This window comes from Lemur catta, chromosome 8 (assembly GCF_020740605.2).
Source record: "Lemur catta isolate mLemCat1 chromosome 8, mLemCat1.pri, whole genome shotgun sequence".
In the NCBI taxonomy this organism is placed as follows: Eukaryota; Metazoa; Chordata; class Mammalia; order Primates; family Lemuridae; genus Lemur; species Lemur catta.
The window spans coordinates 64,839,732-64,863,245 of record NC_059135.1 but is presented as its reverse complement, the minus strand read 5'-3'; the positions used below and the strand labels follow the sequence as shown (position 1 = coordinate 64,863,245).

At 37.9% G+C, this 23,514-nt stretch overlaps 1 protein-coding gene across 3 annotated transcripts in view; it reads left to right on the top strand.

The window, feature by feature from the left end:
• Positions 1-23,514, top strand: part of TANC1 (tetratricopeptide repeat, ankyrin repeat and coiled-coil containing 1) — a 224,407-nt gene that overhangs the window by 72,072 nt on the left and 128,821 nt on the right. For all 3 annotated transcript variants that reach the window (XM_045560314.1, XM_045560312.1, XM_045560311.1), the window contains exon 2: positions 5,598-5,677. In XM_045560314.1, coding sequence (XP_045416270.1) covers positions 5,617-5,677 — 61 coding nt within the window. In that variant the 5' untranslated portion in view covers positions 5,598-5,616. The remainder of the gene's footprint in view (positions 1-5,597; positions 5,678-23,514) is intronic.

Genomic DNA, 23,514 nt, shown 5'->3' with positions numbered 1-23,514 from the left:
GCTCCTAAAGAATGTTGAGGCATGGCTCTTGCTTTCAGGAAGCTTCTGTATGCAGGGTTTCCCAAGAATCTTCAGCCAACAGCCAGTGCTCCCTCTAGCTGGCCTCATCGTTTCCTCTCGTGGTCTCTATTCTGCTTTGTTTTCTCTTATTTGCTCTATTTTCTATTATTTATCTTGAAGGCTGCTTCAGACTCCCTACTACCACCACCCATTTCCTTTCTTTTGATAAACTACTAAATCTTGCTAACACAAGGGAAAGTTCTAAAGGCATCATACCGAAGACATGGCTATTAGATGAGTCAAATTAGGTTTAAAAAAACTTTTCGGGCTCCTAACATTGAGGGTGTTTTTGTCTCCCCCTTCTTTGAAGCAAAAATATTTCTTATTATGTGCACCTTAGTTTCCAGCGTTTCACTTATAAATATTGCTATTCTAGCTGTATTATTATTTGTTTTGACAAAAGAAAGGAGGCATCTTCAGAGAGAGGTTTGCTTTGAGGCCAGATGAATGTTTTGATGGGAGAAGCTCCTTCAATCAGAGCATGCACAGAACATGTGAGTTTAGGGATTTGGGGTTACCGGCCTGAGATTTTAAGATTAATTCAGGTGTGGACGTGAAAAATATTATTAAATGCAGCATTTTTCTCCCAAATATCTCATTGCCTTTGATGCCACGTGGATTTAACTGAGGTTTCTTGCATTCTTTACAAATGAGACTATATAGGAATGTTCTTTGTCAATTATAAACTGCTATAAATGTTGGTTAATTGCTTGATTTGGAGGAAATTGCTCATCTGTGTTCATTGCAGCCTGGTTAAATCTGTCAACAAATACTGAGAACAGAGTGGGTGCAAAGCCTGTGTTCTGGCTTCTGTTTGTATCTATTAAAGAATAAACATAGTTCCTGCCCTCAGCTCCCAGCTTCCACTTGAAGTTGTGTAAACAGGCAGTATGGCCCTCCAGAAGTGCGATATTTTTCCCCCCAAGGAAAAATTAATTTGTTTACTTAATACTCTTTCTCTCAATTTAATTTGATTTTTAAATTGACAAATAATTGTACATATTCATGGGGTACATAGTGATTATTGGATACCTATAATGTATAGTGATCAGATCAGGGTAATTAACATATCCCATCATCTCAAATATTGTTTGTGTTGGAACATTCAATATACTCCTTCTAGCTATTTGAAACTATATGTTATTATTAATGATAGTCATCCTGAAGTGATATGGAACACTAGGACTTATTCCCCCTATCTAGCTATGATTTTGTATCCTTTAACAAATTTAATGCTAGTGCTTTCTATGGTTTCAGGCAGGGTGGTCGTGGTTACACTATTGTCGTTGTGATTGCAAGGTGAAATAGATTTTGTCTTGTTTTGGAATCATCTCACTGGTTTATCTGGGATGCTTTTTGTTATATTTTATATGCCAGTGTAACACCCTATGCAGAATCTTAACACATAATGTGGAGAGATTGTGTCTGTCCCCAAAGACTTGATGTGCTAAAGCAGAAATACCAAAAATAAAATTAAGCTTTTGATAGTTGATTGAACTTCTTTTGTAACTTAGAGGCTAGTTTTCCTCTTGTTGGGGCCCAGAACATGGTATCCCAAAATACGGCAACTTGGCAACTGAGAGACCCACAGAAGCAAGAAGGCCACTCTAACCTCCTCCCACCTTTGTCCCCTGAAGCATGGTCATAAAGGAATTCTCTGATCTATCTCGCTTAAAAGTAGGTTATATGAGGCCCCATTCCAGGGGTGTCTTGCCCTAACACACAGGCCTTGCTAAGTCCCCACACCCCACTTACTACCATTCAATCATACTTCTGCACAACTGTCCATTCTTCATTGAACCTAAGCATAAAAACACAGGTTCCCTGGGACTTTGAGTCTCCATTTCTGAAGGCTCTTGCGTCACATAAAACTTTGGTTAGGTAAATTTGTTACAATTTTCTCTTGTTAATCTGTCTTTTGTTATAGGGGTGTCAGCCATGAACCTTGCCATGAGTGAGGAAAGGATACTACTTTTTCTCCCCTATACTGTTACTCAAGAGTATTTAATTTAAAGAAATGACAGCTGACATTCTCTACTTTTTCAAAGACTTATTGTTAAGTATTTTAATACAGCCACATATTTGTTCTACTTGCTGTCGCCAAGGCTAAGGTTTTATGAGGCAGAACTTGAAGGATTCTTTTTGGCCACCATTTGAATTATACCTGTGCCTTTGGTCTGTAATGTATACATGTAAAAAAGGACAATATTTCTTTTATGCTATGATACTTGTCCATAAGTACTTCCTCACCACACATGTGGTTCTCTGGTAGCAGCTTGATAGCTCTGCCAGTTTGTTTTCAGTGTGTTGGGCTTGCCATTTAATCAGCTGGGTCTCAATTACTGTGTCTGGGAGGGCTGGTTTACATCATTTCTATTTGGTTCGTGTCCGTGACAGGTCACTGTTCACCCTTTCGGGGAGGGGGGTGGGAATGGCAACAGTTGCAGTTGCTGTGGGAAGGGAAGTGTGTGGTGGTACAGGGAAGGAGAGCCTGCTGGCTGCCACCTAGGTGGGCCTCAAGGTGGCATTCCCATTGAGGGCTTTACTGTTGTCTTCCTTTTGGTCCTCAAAGGGGGGTCAGAAGCTCACGATTCTCCACTTCTTAAATGGATGACTCACTTGGCAAAGTGACTCCCTTTAACAAAGCTCACAAGAGCTTTTGTTTAAAGCTAGAGCACTGGTTTATTAATTTACTTCCAGAATCGCATCTGTCAACAGGCCAAACGGTTGTGTGGACTAGACCAGTACCCTCTCTCCCTACCGTTGGCAGGCTAAGAAAGGAGCCAAATTCTGTGGTGCCTCTCTGTGAGAACAGAATCAGAACAAAAGGAAGTAGTTGCATCATGCCAATGTTTAATAGAACCCAGCTCCTATAGCCTGATGCATCCACTTCCAGAATTGGATGTGGGGGAGTGTGTTTTTAAGTACATAGATACTGTGAGGTATGCTGGTAATCGTCTCTGGAATATACTTCAGGTGTTGGCCCCTCCAGCCTATTAAAGCTGCTATTTCTGACCATCCACCTTCAGATGGGCACAGTCTTTAGTTGATGAATATCAAGTTCCCATTATGGGTTTTAGGTCACAGACTTCCAGGTGACTTTGTATAGCTCCACTCTGATCTGTTACCCTCAGAATTTAACTTGCTGGGGAAGCTTACTTTTTTCCTTTCCAGTGTGTATGGTGTGGATGGTTCTTTATTTTTGCACTCAGGTATGACTGGGTTAAAGTTTCTCCAGGTCACAGTTTGAATAGCTTTTAGAATATAAAATTTAAGCTCTTTCCCTTGAGTTTTCTATTTATGGAAGAAAACAGGAACTGGAAGAAAAAAATACAGCAGATATTTGATAGCCTTTTACACTTTAGACCACTGATGTGGAAGATGTGACTATCCCAAAAACAGCTGAGCTTCTCAAAGTAGGCAACCAAGGTGTCTGGGATGCGATGCCAAAGTCAGTGTCACCTAGTATTTGCACTGTGTGATGTGTACTCGGAGTGGCAGGATAGGTCTGCTGCAAATTGCTGATGACCTGGGTGATTAATCAGGAACAGCTTCATGGGCATGGCGGGGCCTGAGCTGGTCCATGATCAAGGTAAATACAGGGCTGTGGAAGAGTTCACCAAGGCGTGTGCAAGGAAGCTTGGACAAGCTTTGACGGCATGGCTCTGTCGATATTTTTCTGTTATAAGTATGTAGTCTTTGCTAAGTTGCAAACCTGAAAGGTTGGTTGATTTGAAGAAGAAAATGTCTATGCTTCCCAGGCATCTATTTATTATTGTGTTTTGCATACCATTTTTTATACTGCAGCATTTTGCATTGTTTCTTTCAAGTGTGACTCTTCAGAGAAATTTGTGTTACCATAGTTCCCCTCATGGAAGCTCACTGTGGCTCTCTTCCAGGCTTCACGTTTGCCCTTTAGGTGAAACCTAACTCTTTTCACCAGGGTTCATTCAAAAGAAAAAATGAGGCTCTAAACCCTGCTCCTTTCATGCGTAAAGACTTGTTTGTGAGATGATTTAACCCTAATATCCTTCAGTATGGCTTTCGTCAAATTATACCTAAGAAATTATTCTCCTAATATGTCTCAGTTTTGTTTGATTGCTGTTGCCCAGAGCTTTCATGAATCTGGGAAGAGAGGCTGGCCTGCTGGAGTGGAGGAAGGCAGACCCTTGCTGGGAGCCTGCACATGTGGGTTCTGGCCCTGCTGTTAATTAGCTGCATGACCCGTGGGCAAGTCAGCCTCCCTGGGTCTCTGTTTCTTCATCATTAAAACAAAGGGCTTGGAAAAATAAATACAGGCCTGGACCAAATGATAAGAAAGGTCACCCCATGCTACGTTGTGTGATTCTGTGAATGGCAGCACATTTCAGTGGGGCCCCACAACACCTCTGTTCACTCTCGGAGTTGAGAGGTGGTGCAGGGTGGGTGTTACACTGAGGCCGCATGAAGCATGCTGACTAGGCAAGTCTGGGAGCCCTCTGGGTGTATTTCTCCCTCCTGCCCCCATCCTCTATTCCTCTCTCCCCTCCTCCTTCATTCCCTTCTCTTCTCGCTCCTCCTCACTCCCTCTCCTTTCTTGTCTGTTTGCGAGTAACTTCCTTGCCTTCTGCCTTCCTCTCTTAGTGTATCAGCAAAGGTGTGATGGGTTAACACAACCCACTAAGAGTTGTTACTGTTTGGGGTTGTCCAGCTGTGTCATCTGAGTTACTGGTGGGAGGAGAGAGCTAACGGAGGCTAGCTTCATGATGAAATAATGGTGCTTTTGTCTGTCTCTTGCTGTGAAGATGGTTTCATGTTTCATCTTAGGCCTGGGCCATTGTGGTGTTTTCACAAGCTCAAAACAACCCTGCTTAAAAATACGGTTCATTATTTAAAGGATTTGGCCATAATGCCATAGGCCTATTCTACTCACCTTCCCGCTCCCGACACCCCAAGGTCATAACTATATATAGTAAAAACCCACTGCAGTGTGTGCTGTTTAGTCAGTTCCCTTGATCAGGGTTAAAATGTGTTCCTACTGTATTTATTTTGCAAATGCTTATAAGATATGCTTCATTTCATAACCTTCCAAAATGTTTTTCTTGTAGTTGTATAATTAGTAACACCTGTAAAACATTGCCTTTGACCGCATAGCTTCCTTCTTAACCATTATCTTTGATTCTGTGTTTGTGTTTTCTTCTTTTGATGAACTGAGATCGGGAGACAGTATTTCTTTGCCAAATCTCTTACAGTACTGTACCCAGGTTTAGCCTTATAACCTTAATTAGATGTGGAATGCTGAGAATGCACTATTGTGTGTTTTTTTAACTTTATAACAAGACAGTGAATTTCTGATTACTTCATTGAAAGTTACAAAACATTCCTCGTGTCTTAGCATTCAGTTTCCCATCACAGTTTATTCACAGAAAATTAATATAAAACTCAAGGTACCTTCATATTATCCTAAGCAATCTGCTTGAAGACAAGTTACCTCTTATGTCAATATGCAAGTTATTATTCAAGAACCTTTAATTCTTCTTCTCTGCTTTTCTCTTTAGAAACAAGAGAGTGTTGAAAATGTTAAAGGCTGTGCTGAAGAAGAGCCGAGAGGGAGGAAAGGGAAGCAAGAAGGAAACAGGTATGTGCAGGAGAGTGAGCTGACTCACTCCAGGCGGGTAGGTTCACTGCTTTGGGAATAGGTCAGAGAGGGTGACCTGGTTAGAACAAAGAGCAGACTGGAGGCTATGAGAAATGAAATAAAAAACAAAAAAAATATATATTTTAATTTCAAAATATTAAGAGTATAAATAAACTCATTGTATAATGCTGAAGTCAGGGGTTTTAGTGTGCCTGTCACCGGGAGAGTGTTCATTGTACCCAATAGGTAAGTTTTTATCCCTCATCTCCCTTCCTTCCACCCCCGCTTCTTGGTTTCCAATGTCCTTTACATCACTTTGTGCCTGTGTGTGCCCATCCATTAGCTCCCACTTATTAGTGAGAACATGTGGTATTTGTTTTTCTGTTTCTGAGATACTTCACTTAGGAGAGTGGTCTCCAGTTCCATCCAAATTGCTGCAAAAGACATCATTTCATTCCTTTTCATGGCTGAGTAGTACTTCATGAGATATATATGTACACACACACACACACACACACACGCATACCACATTTTCGTTACCCACTCATCCATTGATAGGCACTTAGGTTGATTCCATATCTTTGCAGTTGTGAACTGTGCTGCAATAAACATTTAAGTGCAGGTGTATTTTTGATCAAATGATTTCTTTTCCTTTGGGTAGATACCCGGTAGTGGGATTGTTGGATCAAATGGTAGGTCTACGTTTAGTTCTTTCGGGAATCTCTATACTGTTTTCCATAGAGGTTGTACTGATTTGCAGTTCCACCTACAGTGTATGAACATTCCTTTCTCTCGGCATCTGCGCCAGCATCTGTTATTGTTTTACTTTTTTAATAATGACCATTCTGACAGGGGTAATGTCGTGTCTCATTGTGGTTTTAATTTGCATTTTCCTGATGATTACTGATGTTGAACATTTTTTCATATGTTTCCCATTTGTCTTCTTTTGAAAAACTTCTGTTCATGTCTTTTGCCTACCTTTTTTTTTTTGAGACAGGGTTTTGCTCTTTCATGCAGTGGTGTCATCATAGCTCATTGCAACCTCAAACTACTGAGCTCAAGCAATTCTCCTGCCTCAGCCTCCTGAGTACCTGGAACTATAGGCATGTGCCACCATGCCTGACTAATTTTTCTATCTTTTTTAGAGATGGGGGTCTTGCTCTTGCTCAGGCTGGTCTCAAGCAGTCCCTCCCGCCTTGTCCCCCAGAGTGCTAGCATTACAGGCTTGAGCCACTGCTCCTGGCCCTTTTGCTCACTTTTTGATAGGGTGGTTTGTTTTTTTTCTTGCTGATTTGTTTGAGTTCTTTGTAGATTCTGGATATTAGTCCTTTGTCAGATGTATAGTTTGTGAATATTTTCTCCCATTTTGTAGGTTGTCTATTCACTCTGCTAGTTATTTCCTTTGCTGTACAGAAGCTCTTTAATTAAGACCCATTTATTTATTTCTGTTGCTGTATTTGCCTTTGGAGTCTTAGTTATAAATTCTTGGCCTAGACCTGTGTCTAGAAGAGTTTTTCCTGCATTTTCTTCTAGAATTTTTACAGGTTCCTGACTTACATGTAAGTCTTTAATCTATCTTGAATTAATTTTTGTATATGGCGATAGATAGGGGTCCTGTTTCATTCTTCATGTGGCTATCCAGTTTTCCCAGCACTATTTATTGAATAGGGTATCCTTTTTCCAGTGTATGTTGTTTGCTTTGTTGAAGAACCGTTGGTTGTATCTATATGGTTTTATTTCTGGGTTCTGTATTCTGTTCCATTGGTCAGTGTCTCCACTTCTGTACCCGTACCACACTGTTTTGGTTACTATAGCCTTGTAGTATAATTTGAAGTCAGGTAACGTGATGCCTCCAGATTTGTTCTTTTTTTTTTTTTTTTTAAGATTGCTTTGACTATTCTGGCTCTTTTTTTGGTTACAAATGAAGCTTAGGATTATTTTTTCTAGCTCTTTTGAAATATAATGTTGGTATTTTGAAGGGAATTGCATTGAATCTGTAAATCACTTTGGTCAGTGTGGACATTTTAATGATGTTGATTCTGCCAGTCTATGAGCGTGCGATGTTTTTCCATTTGTGTCATCTACGATTTCTTTCATCAGTGTTTTGTAGTTCTCCTTGTAGCAATCTCTCACCTCCTTGGTTAAGTATATTTCTAAGTATTTTATTTTCTTTGTTGCTATCGTAAATGGTATTGAGTCCTTGATTTGACTCTTAGCTTGTCTGTTATTAGTATATAGAAGTGCTGCTGGTTTGTGTACATTGATTTTATAATGTGAGCTTTTGCTGAATTATGAATTTGTGGAGTATTTAGGGTTTTCTAGATACAAGATCATTTCATCAGCAAATAGGGATAGTTTGACCTCCCCTTTCCTAATTTGGATGCCCTTTATTTCTTTCTCTTGCCTGACTGCTCTGGCTAGGGCTTCCAGTACTATGGTGAATACAAGTGGTGACAGTGGGCACCCTTGTTCCAATTCTTAGAGAGAATGCTTTCAGCTTTTCCCCATTCAGTATGATGTTGGCTATGGGTTTTCATATATGGCTTTTGTAATTTTGAGGGGTGTTCCTTTATGCCTAGTTTATTGAGGGTTGTTATTATCATGAAAGGGTGCTGGATTTTATTGAATGCTTTCTCTGCATCTGTTGAGATGATCATATGGTCTTTGTTTTTGCAGCGAATCACATTTATTGATTTGTGTATGTTGAATAATCCTTGCATCCCTAGGATGAACTTTACTTGACTGTGGTGAATTATCTTTTTGATGTGCTGTTGAATTTGGCTTGCTAGTATTTTGTTGAGGATTTTTGTGTCTATGTTCATAAGGGATATTGGTCTGTAGTTTTATTTTTTTTGTTGTGTCCTTTCCTGGCTTTGGCATCAAGGTGATACTGGCTTCACAGAATGAGTTAGGGAGGATCCTCTCCTTCTTGATGTTACGGAATACTTTCTGTTGGATAGATACCAGTTCTTTGTAGGTCTGGTAGAATTTGGCTGTGAATCCTTCTGTCTAGGGCTTTTTTTGTTGGGAGATTTTTTATTGCTGCCTCAGTCTTGCTGCTAGTTATTGGTCTGTTCAGGGTTTCTATTTCTTCCTGATTCAGGCTTGGGAGGTTATGTGTTCCCAGGAATTTATTCATATCCACCAGATTTTCTAGTTTGTGTGCATAGTGGTTTTTGTAGTATTCACAGGTGATATTTTGTATTTCTGTGAGATCAGTTGTAATGTCTCCTTTTTCATTTCTAATTGAGCTTATTTGAGTCCTTTCTCTTCTGTTTCTGGTTAATCTGGCTAGTTGTCCATTGATTTTATGTTTTTGAAGAACCAACTTTTTGTTTTGTTGATCCGTTGGTTTTTTTTTTTTGTTTATTTGTTTCCATTTTGTTTAGTTCTGCTCTGAGCTTTGTTATTTCTTTTCTTCTATTGGCTTTGGTTTTGGTTTATTCTTCTTTTTCTAGTTCCTTGAGATGTGACATTAAGTTGTTAATTTGCGATCTTTTTAATGAAAGCTTTAAAGCTATGAACTTTCCCCTTAGCACTGCTTTTTCTGTATCCTGTAGATTTTGAAGGCCTGTGTCTCCTTTGTCATTCAGTTTGAAGAATCTTTTGATTTCCATCTTAATTTCATAATTGACCCAAGGATCATTCAGCAGCACATTGTTTAATTCCCATTACTTTTTGTGGATTTGAGAGTTTTTCTTGGAATTGATTTCTAGTTTTATATCATTAGAATAAAGCTAGTGGTCTGAGAAGATACATGGTATGATTTAGATTTTTCTGAATTGCTGAGACTTGTTTTGTAGCCTAAGATATGGATCAATGTTGGAAAATGTCCCATGTGCTCATGAGAGGAGTGTATATTCTCTAGTTTTGGGGTAGAATGTTCTGTAAATGTCTGTTAGGTCCATTTTTTCTAGAGTCCCAACTTAAGTCCAGTGTTTCTGTGTTGGTTTTCTGCTTTGATGTTGAAAAACATTTCTGAGCTTTCTTATAAGAAGTGACTTTGAGAATTGAGTTTGGTTGTGAATTAAATCCTTCCCCAGAAGACTGTAAAGGTTCATAATTTTAACAGGTCCTTCAAATCTGGAGGGAGTCAAAGACATTGAGGGATAGCAGGTGTGTTCAGGAATTTGGTTTCTAGAAAGCCCTTTCCCTTTTCCCACATGCATTACATTTTATATGTTTGACCAACTGCTGGCTGACTGGTCCTCGTCTTTTTGGGTATCAAATTTTAACTCCTAACAGGTGTAGCCTCACTTAATGCCAGACTGCTAGTTTTCATTATGATGAAAGCTACTTAATTTGGCTTGGATTTCATTCTCGTTTGTAGCGTTCTGGTGCCATGTGGTCATTGTGACTCTAATAGCATTACATTCTGTGTGATAACCTTATCTAAGGTTATTTTGGTGAACACTCAGTGCTATACTCTTTTTCTCTTGCTAGAAAAAATACGTATTGTCTAACTGTATTGCACAGTAAAAATGTGTTACCATGAGTTGACTTCCCTGAAATGTTGCATTTCACCCTGTAACTCATGTTAATCCAGTCTCATTGGAGAGTAGATGTTTTTTTGAGTTATTATATATCGAATAACATTTCAGTTTTAATTTTTGTTAAAAAAGTATACTTGTTACTGAAACATCATGAAATTATCATTAACTCTTTAATTCAAAAGATCTTGTAATGCCTTCTCCTAATATTGTTAATATCTGTTGTTTCCGTACTTAAGAGGATAAGTGGATTTCTACAATTTTTGGTTATATAAAACTTAGACAGAATTTCTATTTATTACTAATTATCCCTTAAATCAAGTCTTCAAAATGGCAAACTCAAGGTAGAGCCTTTATTTTAAGGTTGCTAATAAGATTCCATTATCAGCTTCTCATCAATGCCTGGGTAAGCAGACACAAAGAAAAGAAGAAACCAGTTTTTAATGATATAAACAGGAGACCATCGTTAGCTCTTAACCTTAGAAAATCAACCCCTAGCTTTGAATAATTAATTAGAATTGTTACTATGGAGAAATTTCGGTTCACATCATTTCTATCCAGGGAGACATTCACTCTCTGCTGGATCAAGGCCAAAATGTCTTTCTCATTAGTTTTCTGAAAGCTGTTTAAAAAAAAAAAAAAAAACCCAAACTTTTTTCAATTTTGGCTCATCTGACACCAATCCTAGGAACCTTTTTATTTGCTTCTTTAGAAGCCTTTGTAATTTCCAGGGTAAAGTTAGATCCTAAGCTGTCTGTTAGGCTGAAGCTGCCAACCATGGATTATTTTCTCAGGGCCAGGGTACCTAAGCCAAAACTCCCTAGTCGTTAATAGTCTTTCAAAACAGACCTACCATTGCCTTTGACCAATGCCAGACTCATGTGAAATAACAATATATTAATGATCGTTAGCACCCCTGCCTTTCTTACTGGCCAAACAGACATATAGTTTGTGTTTTAAACTTTTCCAATTTCAGAGCATGTGATTTGGGGTTTATTTCTCCCTTTGGTCTTTAAAAGCAACTACTGCTTTTTTGGAATTATTTCTTCATAATAATGCCCACCCTGTGGCTTTTTCACTAATATAAACCAACTTGAAAGAGTAATGGGAACATTTCTCATAAAACGTCTGTATGGTATGTGCCTTTTTGCTCTTAACTAGAACCTGGTTGTATTAGCAGATGGAATTTTAAATCCTGGTGAAGTTATGTCACAAGATGATTGGGGAAAGTACTTGGAAATTTGACCACTCATACGTTGAGTTCTGTGCCAACTCTCATTATATGAGTAAATCATAGCTAAGTTTCTCTATAAATTAAAGCTGGCTAATCTGAGACTGCTCTGAAACTTGGGTAACAATGTCTCCTGCAATATGGAAAAATTTTGCTCTACTGTTTCCAATTAAAAACAAAGACACAAAATTCATTTTTATGTACTTGAACTTGCAATCATAGAAATTAAGGAAATATTTATGTCTAAAACGCTGAGTTCTGTTTTTCATATCCTTTGTAGATTGTTTTTACAGATAATCGTTTACTACACTTTTATGTTATACCTATTTTGAGAATTTGGAAAACATAATCACTGAGTTAAATTTAGTCTTATTCCAAAGAAACCAAATATTTTTCAGAAGTATTGAAAAGTTAGTCCTCAACAATCCATAAAAGAATATGTCACATGTATCCACTGTGTAAACTATTGGTAAAATTTTAGCAGGTAGTGAAATTCAAGTTATATGTATATAAGGTTATTTGAAATGTTATATATAGTGAGATTTAAACTATTGAAAACATTGAGTAAGCTCTAAAAATAATTAGCAAATTTTTTTTCATGATTATTATTTTTTACCTAGGAAATGCTTATAGCTGAGCAAGAAGGTGTTTTTTGGAGGCTGTAGAGGCATGTTGGAGAATGCAATATTGAAAACTTTAAAATGTTTTTTCAGAAAGCACATTCACCTTATTTCTGCTTTTCCGTCAGTGCAAATAATTACTGTATTTCTCTTGACCTTGAGTTAGGCCTAAGGGAGTAAAAATCAATATTAAACCATAATGTGGGGAGGGCCAGACAAGGGCATCTATTTTTTTCTCTCCCTGCTTTATGTTAGGGCCTTGATCTAAAACAAGCAGATGAGGTGCTGTGTTTATTTTGAGGCTCTCCAGAGAGGATGTACAACCTTTACCACCTGTTTCACCATTTTAAGTGACCTTTACTATCAGAAAATATTCATGTTACTATTATTAAACTGTTACTTTAAAAATTAAATAATTACTTCACTCTTAAAATTTGGAGTGTTCTGATATCAAATCTGGACCTAATAAGAGTTAAGAGTGGAAACAGCCACATAGAAAGTTAATATCTTTTCTGGTGTTAGAAAATGAATAGGAAAAAAGTTCCATTTTACAGTAGTAACAAAAGCTTTAATGATCAGCCTAAGAAGAAATTTGCAAGCCTTATATTGAAGAAAATGATAAAACTTTACTCAAGGACTTAGAGGAAGTCCTGAGTAAATGGGAAGAAATACTGTATTCCTGAATAGTCTGATTGATTTTTTAAACTGACTACCTCTTCCTTAATTATCTATATATTCCATTTAATCCCTGATGCAATCCCAACTATTTTTTTTTAAAGACTTTATTTTTAGGACAGTTTTAGGTTCACAGCAAAATTGAGTGGGAGGTACAGAGATTTGCCCTTTCATATGCATAGCCTCCCCCATTATTAACATCCCCCCCCCCCAGTGGTACCCTTGTTACAATCAGTGAACCTGTATTGACACAGTATTATAACCCAAAGTCCATAGTTTACATTAGGGTTCACTCTGGTGTTGTAATATACATTTAATGGATTTGGATGAATGTTTAATGACATGCATTCACCATTATAGGATCACGTAGAGTAGTTTTGTTGCCTTAAAAACTCTGCCCCCCCCCTTTTTAACACAACATAAAATTGATTTAAAAATTAATCTGGAAAAGAAAATGCTTCAGGAAAGTCAAAGAAAATTTGAAAATGTGGTGCAGCTGTATTTAAGTGGCTGAGCCTGGTTTGCATGCCTGGGTTGTAGCTGCATGAGAGACTGGAAGAGTGTGTTTGGACTCCTTAGCTTCTAGAGGGCAACACATGCAGTGTGGAGGATCCTTGAGTGATAGACATTGGGCAGGTTCCCTCCCCTTCAAAAACTAACAGCACAGATATCTAGTACAGTTCATTATAATAGCTGTTACTTCTACACAGCAAATGAATGGCTCAGCTAGTGTTTTTGTTTGTTTGTTTTGTTGTGGTGTGTGGTTTGTTTTTTTTTTTTTTACTGGTCTCTAAGAAATGAAACAATTTTATCTAACATCTGTGATATAATTAAACCTCAGAGTTGGTAGTGCTTTTTTTCTTTGAATTCTGGAGATTTTGTCCTCACTCTGGAAGCATTAGATGGGCAAGGCCTCTTGCCTTCCCTGGAGAGGGCTGGTCCCTCCTTGTTCCTCTCTGTCCCTTCTCCAGTCTTGAACTCATAATGTTTTGACCTCTCTAACTCTCCTAGTCATTCAGTATTGGTATGGAAGTAGGTCCAAGTTGAGGCAGAAGAGCAAAGTTCAGTGAACTTTTAATTGTGGTATGCCTCAATTAAAATATAGACCGATTAAGGAACAGTTTCTTTGTGTGCCAAAATAATAACTTTTTATTAGTCTTTTCCTTTCAGTTTAATTATTTGTATCCTCCTTTTTTTCAGCAGGGGGGCTTAGTTTGGAGCAATTTATTAAAAAAGCCATTTGACCTTTACCTTTCCATCATTAAAACCCAGGTGGTTGGCTAAATAAACTTGTAATGATGTTAATTAAGGCATTGGATAGTTTCTAAGCCTGTGTGTGTACTGAATTAATCTGTTAGCTTTGCATCTCATTCTTCACTTTGAATTTGAAGTAAAAGGAAGCTGTTTGCCTCTAAAGTTTAAAAGCCATTGATGTGATTGTTAAACTTGGTATTTTAAGCCATTCCAGGCTGCAGTCTGGCTTGCAGAGGTACCTTCTAAAAATGCCTCTATACAAACGATGCTTTGTTTTATGCGGAAAATATGAAGCTGCTTTTGATTACTCTGTGCTGCCATTGCCCATTTTCTGTGGTTGTAGACTATTATTTAGGAATTTAGTGCAGTGACTTGTCTTGCTGAGCTATGGATATTTGGTATCTTCTTGTTAACGGACTCCAAAAATGTTTCCCAAGCAACAAAACAAGCAGAAATAGTTTAGTTTAAAGGTATTGTATTTCTCTTTACCAGGACATTTAAACAAATTCTGTAAAATATTAGCACATGATTTAAACATTGCATGGAACCAGGCTGGTTTCTAACAGGAGCAGGAATGCTGTTTGATCAGTTTCTTCATCAGTTTTTCTCTTTGTTGTCTCTCATGAATGTCACAAAGTCAAGGAAAAGCACAGACTTTGGAATTGGAGGACACAGATTCAAATCCCAGCTTGATCACCTCCCATTTAACTTGAACTTGGACCAATTTTCTTAACCTTGGTAAACTACCTTAGAGGGATGTTGTCAGGGTTTAAATTAAACAACCTTTCTGCAAAAGCATCTTAGCTTGACATTTAGCTTCTGCTGGATACCCAGTAGTACATCTTTCTTTTCTTTACAAAACTCTATGATACCTTAAAGAATAAACAAAACCCCCTTTTAAAACATCTTGTTTTTTCCCTGTTGAAGAGAAGGCAGAACTGATCTCTGGTAGAGTGATGTCCTAGGAGCTTCTTTCCATGACTTCTTATTCCCAAATACTCTGGCATCTACTTTGGGTACTAACGGCTCTCCTCCCATCTTTATCCCTTCCCTGATAACATGTATATGGGTGGCTGTTATGGTTTGAGACCTTGTCTAGAGTCTTTGTAGATCATGGAACTGGCAGATAGCAGAGGCCAAGAGCCTGGAAGCAAACTCCAGGTTAAGGATGGAAGAGGGTCATCTGCACACTGCTGTCTTCCTGATGATTGTGCTTTGATTTCCCTTACTGAAATCAAGCAATTTATATGTTAATGTATATTTTCTTTCTGAGGGCTTTTCCACCCAACACCCCACCTCCCACCACAGAAACAAATTTTCTTTTTTCTTTCCTTTTTTTTCCTGAGACAGAGTCTCCCTCTGTTCCCCTGGGTAGAGTGCAGTGGCGTCATCATAGCTCACTGCTGCCTCAAACTGCTGAGCTTAAGTGATCCTCCTGTCTCAGCCTCCTGAGCAGCTGGGACTACAGGTACATGCACCACCACACTGGCTAATTTTTTTCTATTTTTAATAGAGACAGGGTCTTGCTCTTGCTCAGGCTGGTCTCAAACTCCAGAGCTCAAGCGATCCTTTCACCTCGGCCTCCTGGAGTGCTAGGATTACATGTGTGAGCCACCGTGCCCAGCCTGACAAATTTTCTGTATAATTTTTGTTATAGAAAACTTCTTTCCAAGTACCAGACATTAAAAATGTTTTTATTTTTGATAGAAATTTTTCTTGTTTTCTTAGTCTGCTCAGGCTGCCGTAACAAAATACCATTGTCTAGGTGGCTTAAACAACAGCAATTTATTTCTCACGGTGCTGGAGGCTGAAAGTTTGAAGTCAGGTTGTAGCATGAGCAGGTTCTGGTGAGGGCCCTCTTTCTGGCTTGTGAATGGCCACCCTCTCCCTGTGTTCTCCCATGGCTGGGGGACAGAGACAGCAAGCTCTCTGGTCCCTCTTATGAGACTACTAATCCCATCATGAGGGGCCCACCCTCATCTGAAGGAACCATCTAGTCTGATCTCATTTAACTGAATTTGTGTCCCGAAAGCCCTATCTCCAAAAACGCTCACACTGGGGGTTAGGGCTTCAACATTATGAATTTTGAGGGGACACAATTTATCCATAGTACTTTATTCTGATGATAAATGTAATACTGTATTTCATTGATTATAAAACACACCATTATTTTATGTACTGCTAAGGAAGAAAAAATTGCTGTTAACTAAAGTGCCACAATATTTTATCACTTAGAATGTTTGTTATACTTAAGATTTCCTTTAAGCTACTTCAAAGAAGTAAAGAGAATAAATACCAGTTTTTGAATCCATGCCTAATGTGTATACGCTCATTGTAGAAACCTTGGAAAATACTGATAAGAATAAAGAAAAAAAAAGATAGTCTATATTTTTTGCTTTATTCTTTCAAAATATCATTAGTCTATGAAAAAATGCCTAATATTGTTGTATCACTATACCGTGGTTTTATTCGGGCCCATTTTGTTTCCATATTTTTTCTCATTTATTAAAAAAACCCTCTGGAAAATACATACCATTGTATGAATTACTGATTATTTTAGTAGAACATGTTCTTAGGCATGAGATTAATAGTGAAAGGAAATGAACTTTTTATAACCTCTTAGTGCCTCTTGCCAAATTGTTTTCCAGGAATACTGTATTGGTTGCCACCTGGGTAAGCAGTATGTGAGTGTGGCTGCTTTGTACAATTCTTACGAGTATTGGGTATATTGTGGATTTTAATAATCCTTGCCACTTGTATAGGTTAAAACATGTATTTCATTGTTTTTAATTAGCATTTCTTTGAGGTCAGTAGACCTCTAAGTATTTAGTGCTCATTTATATTTTCTCTTCAATAATTTCATTTCTTTTCATGCCCTTGTATGTTTTTCTGTTGGGAATATGAGAGACATTAATCTGGGTCTTCCCTTTCCCAGTGTGGCTGTTGGTGTGTAAGTAATGGGGTTTTTATAGAAAGTCACTCTTTGGGGAATTTTCACTGAAGTCACTTATGGTGAAACTATACATGTTAGATAGATAAAAGTGTCTTTCTATATTGTTAAATTTTATATTTGTGCTGAGGCTAGAGATCCACTAGTCTGATTGGCTTTTTATATTCAAGAATTTATGAAGAAACCAAAATAACTATAAAACCAACTAAAATGAGTCATCAGGTTGTCCACAGTATGTGGTAACATTCTGCCTCTGGGCACAGCCAAAAAGTCAAGATGTGCCAGAAACCTGACTCCTGGTGAGTTCCTAAGAGCAGGCAGGGTTAGTTCCAGCAACGTCTTCTTAGTACATTGCTGTTATTCTTAAGTGCAAACTTTTATCCATGGCTGCATATTATCCCTATTATGTACAGGGATTCTTTTTCAAACTATGATAAAGGAATGAAGTTTTAAAGTTTTAGATCTAGAAAGATCTTAGAAATTTAGTTCAATTTCTTCACTTTTTGAGGAATATTTGGGAAAAGAGGCATTGAGCAATTGCCCAAAGTCATATAGCTAGTTAAAGCAGTGATAGGATGAAAGTATAGTGTTTTTTCCCCCTTTTATTTTTCTTTTTTGTTTTCTTTTTTCTATAAATCAGGGAACAAAGTATAGTTTTTGACTGCAAATGAGTTTTTGGTACCATATCTCTGGCTGACCTTCTTTATGTCTTGCAATGAGTAAATATAAAGGAAAACATTTCTATGTTATATCTCTGTCCCTGAGACAGAAGATAGTAGATTTATTATTTATAATATTTCTCTTTAGGGATGCTTATTTTGATTTTTTTTTTTCTTCTCTAGATTTTTCTTTCTCCTAGAAGGATTGTTTCTCAGATTCTTACATGGTCTTAATCTAGACTTAGAGTCACTGAGTAATATCTATATTTCTTTTTCTGTATCTTAAAGTGAAGTTTTGCTTAATATCCTTGGGAATGCTAGGATTTAATCCATCCTATTCTGAAAACATTTGTTTGGTAAAGCCATTCAAACTCCATAAATGTAATGGTTAAATATAGTGCACAATTATATATATAAAAAAAAAGCTATATGATGTTGTTAAAGAAAAAGAACAGATACCATCCCTATTTCTTCTTTGCTTCCTTTTTACTCTCCAAAGGCAACTAATGTTACATTTCTTATATGATCTTTCTAGATATTTGCTATGCATATATGTGCATATGGTCATATGTCTATATATCTACAGATCCTTAAGAAACCCCACATGGACTTTACTGTGCATTTTATTCTGTAAACTACAATGTTGACTGAATGCATTTTTAGGTATTTTTTCATATTAGCACATGCCAATATATAGGCTTCTAAAAAGTTGCTCAATATTACATTGGGTGAATTATACTGTAAATTATTTCATTATTCCACTGTTAATGAACACTTAAGTTGTATCTTTTTTGTTATTACAAATCAGTTGTAGAGTGAATCTCCTTATACATCACTGCCTGTGCTTTCATAAGAATAGTGGTAAGAAAAATTATTGGGTAACCAGCTTGTTCATTTATAATTTTTCTAAATTTTTCAAATTGTCCTTTGAAAAAGTGGTGTTAGATTTACAGTTCCTCCAGCAGTGTATGAGAATACTTGTTTATTCAAATCCTTACCAACATAAATTATAATAGTCTACTTCATTTTTGCCAGTATGATAGGCAAAAATTGTATCTTGTTTTTAATTTGCAATTCTTGATAAAGTCAAACACAGTTTTGTGTGTTCATTGGCCATTTGAAACTATACTGCCTGGGTTTGTATGCTTGCTCCACAGTTTACTAGCTGTGTGAATTTAGGCAAATTACTTAAGCTTTCTGTGCCTTGTGATTCACTTATGAGGATTAAGTGAATTAATATTTATGAGGTGCTTAAACCCTTGCTTGGCACATAGTATATGTCATATAAGTGTTTGTCAAAAATAAATAAAAATTCAAATTGTTTACTCTGTCTTGCCTGTTTCTTTACCTATTTTTCTATTGGGTTCAGTAGGTATTTTCATATTTTGATAAGTGGTTAACTATTACTTACTAAAGTTCTAAGCGAGGCAAACATATGTGTCTTGTTTAATGTTGATCTATATAAAGCCTAAAAAGATTCATCTAAGTCATCTTTCATTTTTGATAGGATTAAGTGAAGGATTTTGTATTAATTCTGTAAGTTCAGTGTTGAAAACTGAGAGGTTACAAATCATTTTTTCAGGGAGGTCAGCTCTCTTTATTTCCCTGCTTTGTGAGTTTTGATTCCACTAATCTGATTAAACCTCTTAGAGCTACATCCTTAGCTCTAAGATTCGGAAGATTAGAGATTCTGGAGGGTTTTTTCCCCTCCATCCATTAAATTGTTACTGTGGTTATTGGACTCCCTACACAGTACCTCAAATCCCTTCTAATTTATGGAAGCGGCATCTTAAAGATGAATAAGAACTCTGCTGGGTTGGCTTCACAAATCTTAGGAGCCCCAGTTTGAATGTACCTACAGTTCTCTTTGAACAAGTTGTTTCATTTTTTCTGAACCTCGGTTTTCTTACCTATAAAGTGAAGGTGCTAATCTCTCTCTGTGTCAGACAGTAATTATGAGGGTCAAATGAAATGAAGTTTTAAAAACTTCAAGTTGAAGATTGGGGATTTAAAAAAAAAACCACATAATCCCTCGTTTTGGGAAATGCCCATTAAGCAAGGAAAAATAAACATGTACAAATATTTAAACTTATATCAGGAGTTTTTGGTACTTAGATGTTACGGGAGAGGAATGAGATAGCTCTTTCTTATTCAAGATGTTAGAAACCAGGAAGTGAATTCTCTGGAGAACATATGGCAGTACTTATGAAAAGTTTTTTATTGAGCATTTGCTGTATATCAAGACCGTGTGGTGAGTTACCTCACATAACCAATAGCTTATTAGTAAAGGTTAAAGAACTAGCTTAAGATTTTACACAATTACTAAGTGGCAGAGCCAGAGTTTAAACCCACATATCTATATGTCTGTAGATCCCTAAGAAATGCCCCCATGCATGGTATAGCTGCCAGGCTGCTTGGGTTCAGTTCCCAGCTCCAGTTGCTTAATCTCACTGTATTTCCATTTCTGCTTCTACACAATGGGGATAACGACAGAATCTACTTCTTTTCCATTGTTGTGAGGATTGAATAAGTTATAATGCTTAGAACAGTGCCTGGGTAAGTATAAGCATTTTATAAATGTTTGCTTGTATTATAACGTATTAATAATTCTATACCATTCTGGCTTGCTCTTCTGCTCCTTTAGACTTTAGTAAATGGTGGCATCTTGGATATTTTTGTTTCCTTAGCTCACTTGTCTGTGTGGCAGACAACAACCCTTGCCATTCCATCTGGTGCAGATGGAGGAAAAAGCCATGGTAATAGGCGTGTCCTTAGCAGAGTACTGTAGGGACAGTTGCTGTAAACAGTTTGAGAGGGTATGCATTTTCTAGGAGGTGGAAGGGGGCAGGGATATGAGGCCTGCATGCAAGGCCCTGAAGCCAGAAGGCTTTATGCAAAGTTGTGTGTACATTCTGAGGTGTTGTGCACAGCTGATTTAGCATTCACCTTGCTTTACAAAATGGGCTCTAGTGGTTCACCTGGACACTTGTGACTCATATTCCCACAAGACCCACTCACCAGGGGTGGGGCTTAAGCATTTTTTAAAACATGATTTTTGAACAGTTAGCCCTGTTTCTGAGCTGCTGGTATGTTATCTGTTCCTGTGTCTCTGCAGGGCCAGCCCCAGCCAGCCATGTAGATGTACGTGTATGTCACTTTAAAAACTCTTAGGAGGAGATTTCCCCATTACCTAGAAAACCCTGTTCTTGGCCATCCTATAAAGATAAACTTGAGATACAGATATATAAGCAGATAAGTGAAAGGATTCCATTGCAGAAATAACAAGGAAAAAGGATTTGATCCAAGTAATTTGTCAGTATATTTTATTTGGTTCTTGTTTTTATGCTGATTCCTTGTCAACATTTATTTGTTCTCATATTTATACTTGCAAGTTAGATACACAAAAGTAATAGCTATTGAATATAATTGTGATGTTTAATTTGTATGCCACTTTATAGAAATTGTTAGAGGGCTTTTTTCCAAGAGTGATACTCAAAGAATGAATGAAGTAACTCACATTCCATTTTATATTTGAGAATTCATGATTAGAGTGGAATGTTAATATGGTTAGCTGCAGGGAGACAATATTGACATTGTTGCTAAGATATTTTACCAGACATGTCATTGAGGCTGCTATTTTGAAAACTGAGCAAGGATTTTTTTTTTGTTTTTTTTTTTTTGGTGGTGATAGTGGAGCCAGGGATGTAGCAAATAAAATACATAAGATACATATAAATACAAATAAGATACAGAAAATGCAATCTTCTCATTCTCTCCCCCAAGCCCCTGTCCCCCAGTACAGGCTAAAAAGGACCTTGTTAAATAGCCACTTGTACACAGTTGATTTAGTTTGCTGCTTTCTAGAATGTGAACTGAATTGGTTGTGTTGCAGTTTTGGGCATGTTTTTGTGGGGAAGAAACTTTAAGTGCTGCCTAGAAACTTTGAGGCATTTTTTTCCCAAAATGTTTATAGATCCCATTTTCCTTGTAAGGAGTTGAAATAAGATAAATGGTAGCAACTCTCTTTTATTCTCTCCCTTTTCTCTTGCAGCAAGGCCTTTTGGCAGACAGCTTTGCTGATGGGACTGCCAGAGTTTGGATTTGAGTAGTTAGTGAGGGGGTGGTGTACTGGTTATGGTATTGTTCTAAAAGTCTTTTTCCCCGTCACTTACTTTTCCACCCCCAAAATGTCAGCATGTCCAATATGACAGAATGTTCCTGATGATTATCATTCAGAGAAACGTGACTTACTAAATTATCTGTGGATAAGTCAGAATTTCTTAAGCACCGAACAATGCCATGCTCAGTATGCATGTTGGTTAGGGAATCTGCTATTTGGGATGACAATCCAGTGTGATCCGGTGATTCAGAGTTCTGACTCTGGAGTCAGACTACCTGGGTTCAAATCCAGATCTGCTCCTTACAGGCTGTGGGATCCTAGGCAGTTTACTTAGCCCCACCCGACCCCAATCTTAGTTTCTTCATCTAAACAAGAGTGCAATGACAGCGTCTACTTCAGATGGAATAGGATGAATAGATAAGTTAATGTATTGCTTTGGTTTGTTTGTCCCCACCAAAACTCATGTTGAACTTTGATCTCCAGTGGCAGTGTTGGGAGGTGGGGGCCTCCTGGGAGGTGTTTGGGTTATGGGGGCAGGTCCCACATGAACAGCTTGGGTGCGGTTCTTTCCATAGTGAGTTCTCACTCTGGTGAGATGGGATTTGTTCTCACTGTAATGGATTAGTTCCCGAGAGAGCGGGTTGTAATAAAGCCAGGATGCCCCTCAGGTTTTCCTGTCTTCACATGTGTCTTCTACCTTCTCCGTCATGTTGTAAAGCAACACAAAAGCCCTCCCCAGAAGCCAGGGCCATCCCCTTGAATTTCTCAGCCTGCTGAACCAGGAGCTAAGTAAATCTTTCTTCTTTATAAATGGTCTAGTCTCAGGTATTTTTTTATAGCAGCACAGAATGGACTAATACCTATATATAAAGTGCTTAGCACTGTGTCTGGCACACAAAGCAAGGACTTAATTACCTACTAGCTTCGTTATCATCATTAGGGCAGATACATGCGATGAGCATACATATATAGTTAAAACAGAACTCAGTGTAAATCCTGACACACTGCTCAGTTACGTACTTAATGTGAAGTTTGAAGGTAGGTGAGCTCTGCCAGTAATCGTGAGATTCAGCCAGAAACTGAGACAGAGAATGGCTTTGGGAGTCAGATACCCTGTTGGTAGTCATGGTCCCCTGGGCTGCCTCGTTGCACATGTCCATGGGCACCGTTGACATAGGTGTGACATGTGCAGCATGGGGGTCCTACTGTTTGCATTTCTCATGTTGCCCTCAAAGTACTGCTGGTAACAGTGAGTTCTCTATTATTATAAATTAAGAGGGTATATTTGGGTTGTTTTGGAGAAGTTCAATGTTAAGAAAAGCATTAATTGCTTGAGACTGGAGGTTAATGTCAGGGAGGACAGAGTGTAGACAGCCAGGGCAGTGACGTTCCTTTGAAACGTGTTGAAGTCCCTGGGGTGTAAAGCACTGGATCTTGGACCATACAGCCAGTCCAGAACTTCCCTGTGAGGACAGTCAACAGGGAAGGCCCCATCAGTGAGACCTGGATATAGGCAGTCAGGGCTAGATGGACATGGGCCAGTCTGCGTGATTGAGTAGAAAACAGCTGTCACGGCTCGAGATGCCTGGGTAAAGGAAGAGTGAGCCCCCTCCTTCCTGGGGAAGGGGACTCAGGAGAGCAGGAATCTCAGAAACTTGACAGTTATCCAGTGGGCCCGCTTGCTGGGGAACCTCTAGATGTAAAAGGAGATGGATACACATTTATGTTTCAGATAAATGTTTACTGGAAAATAAAGTATATTTTAACTTAAAATGTCTCATTTATAAAAAGTGTCAGAATATATGTCAAACTGCAAATATAAAAGGAAGGGGAAAAAA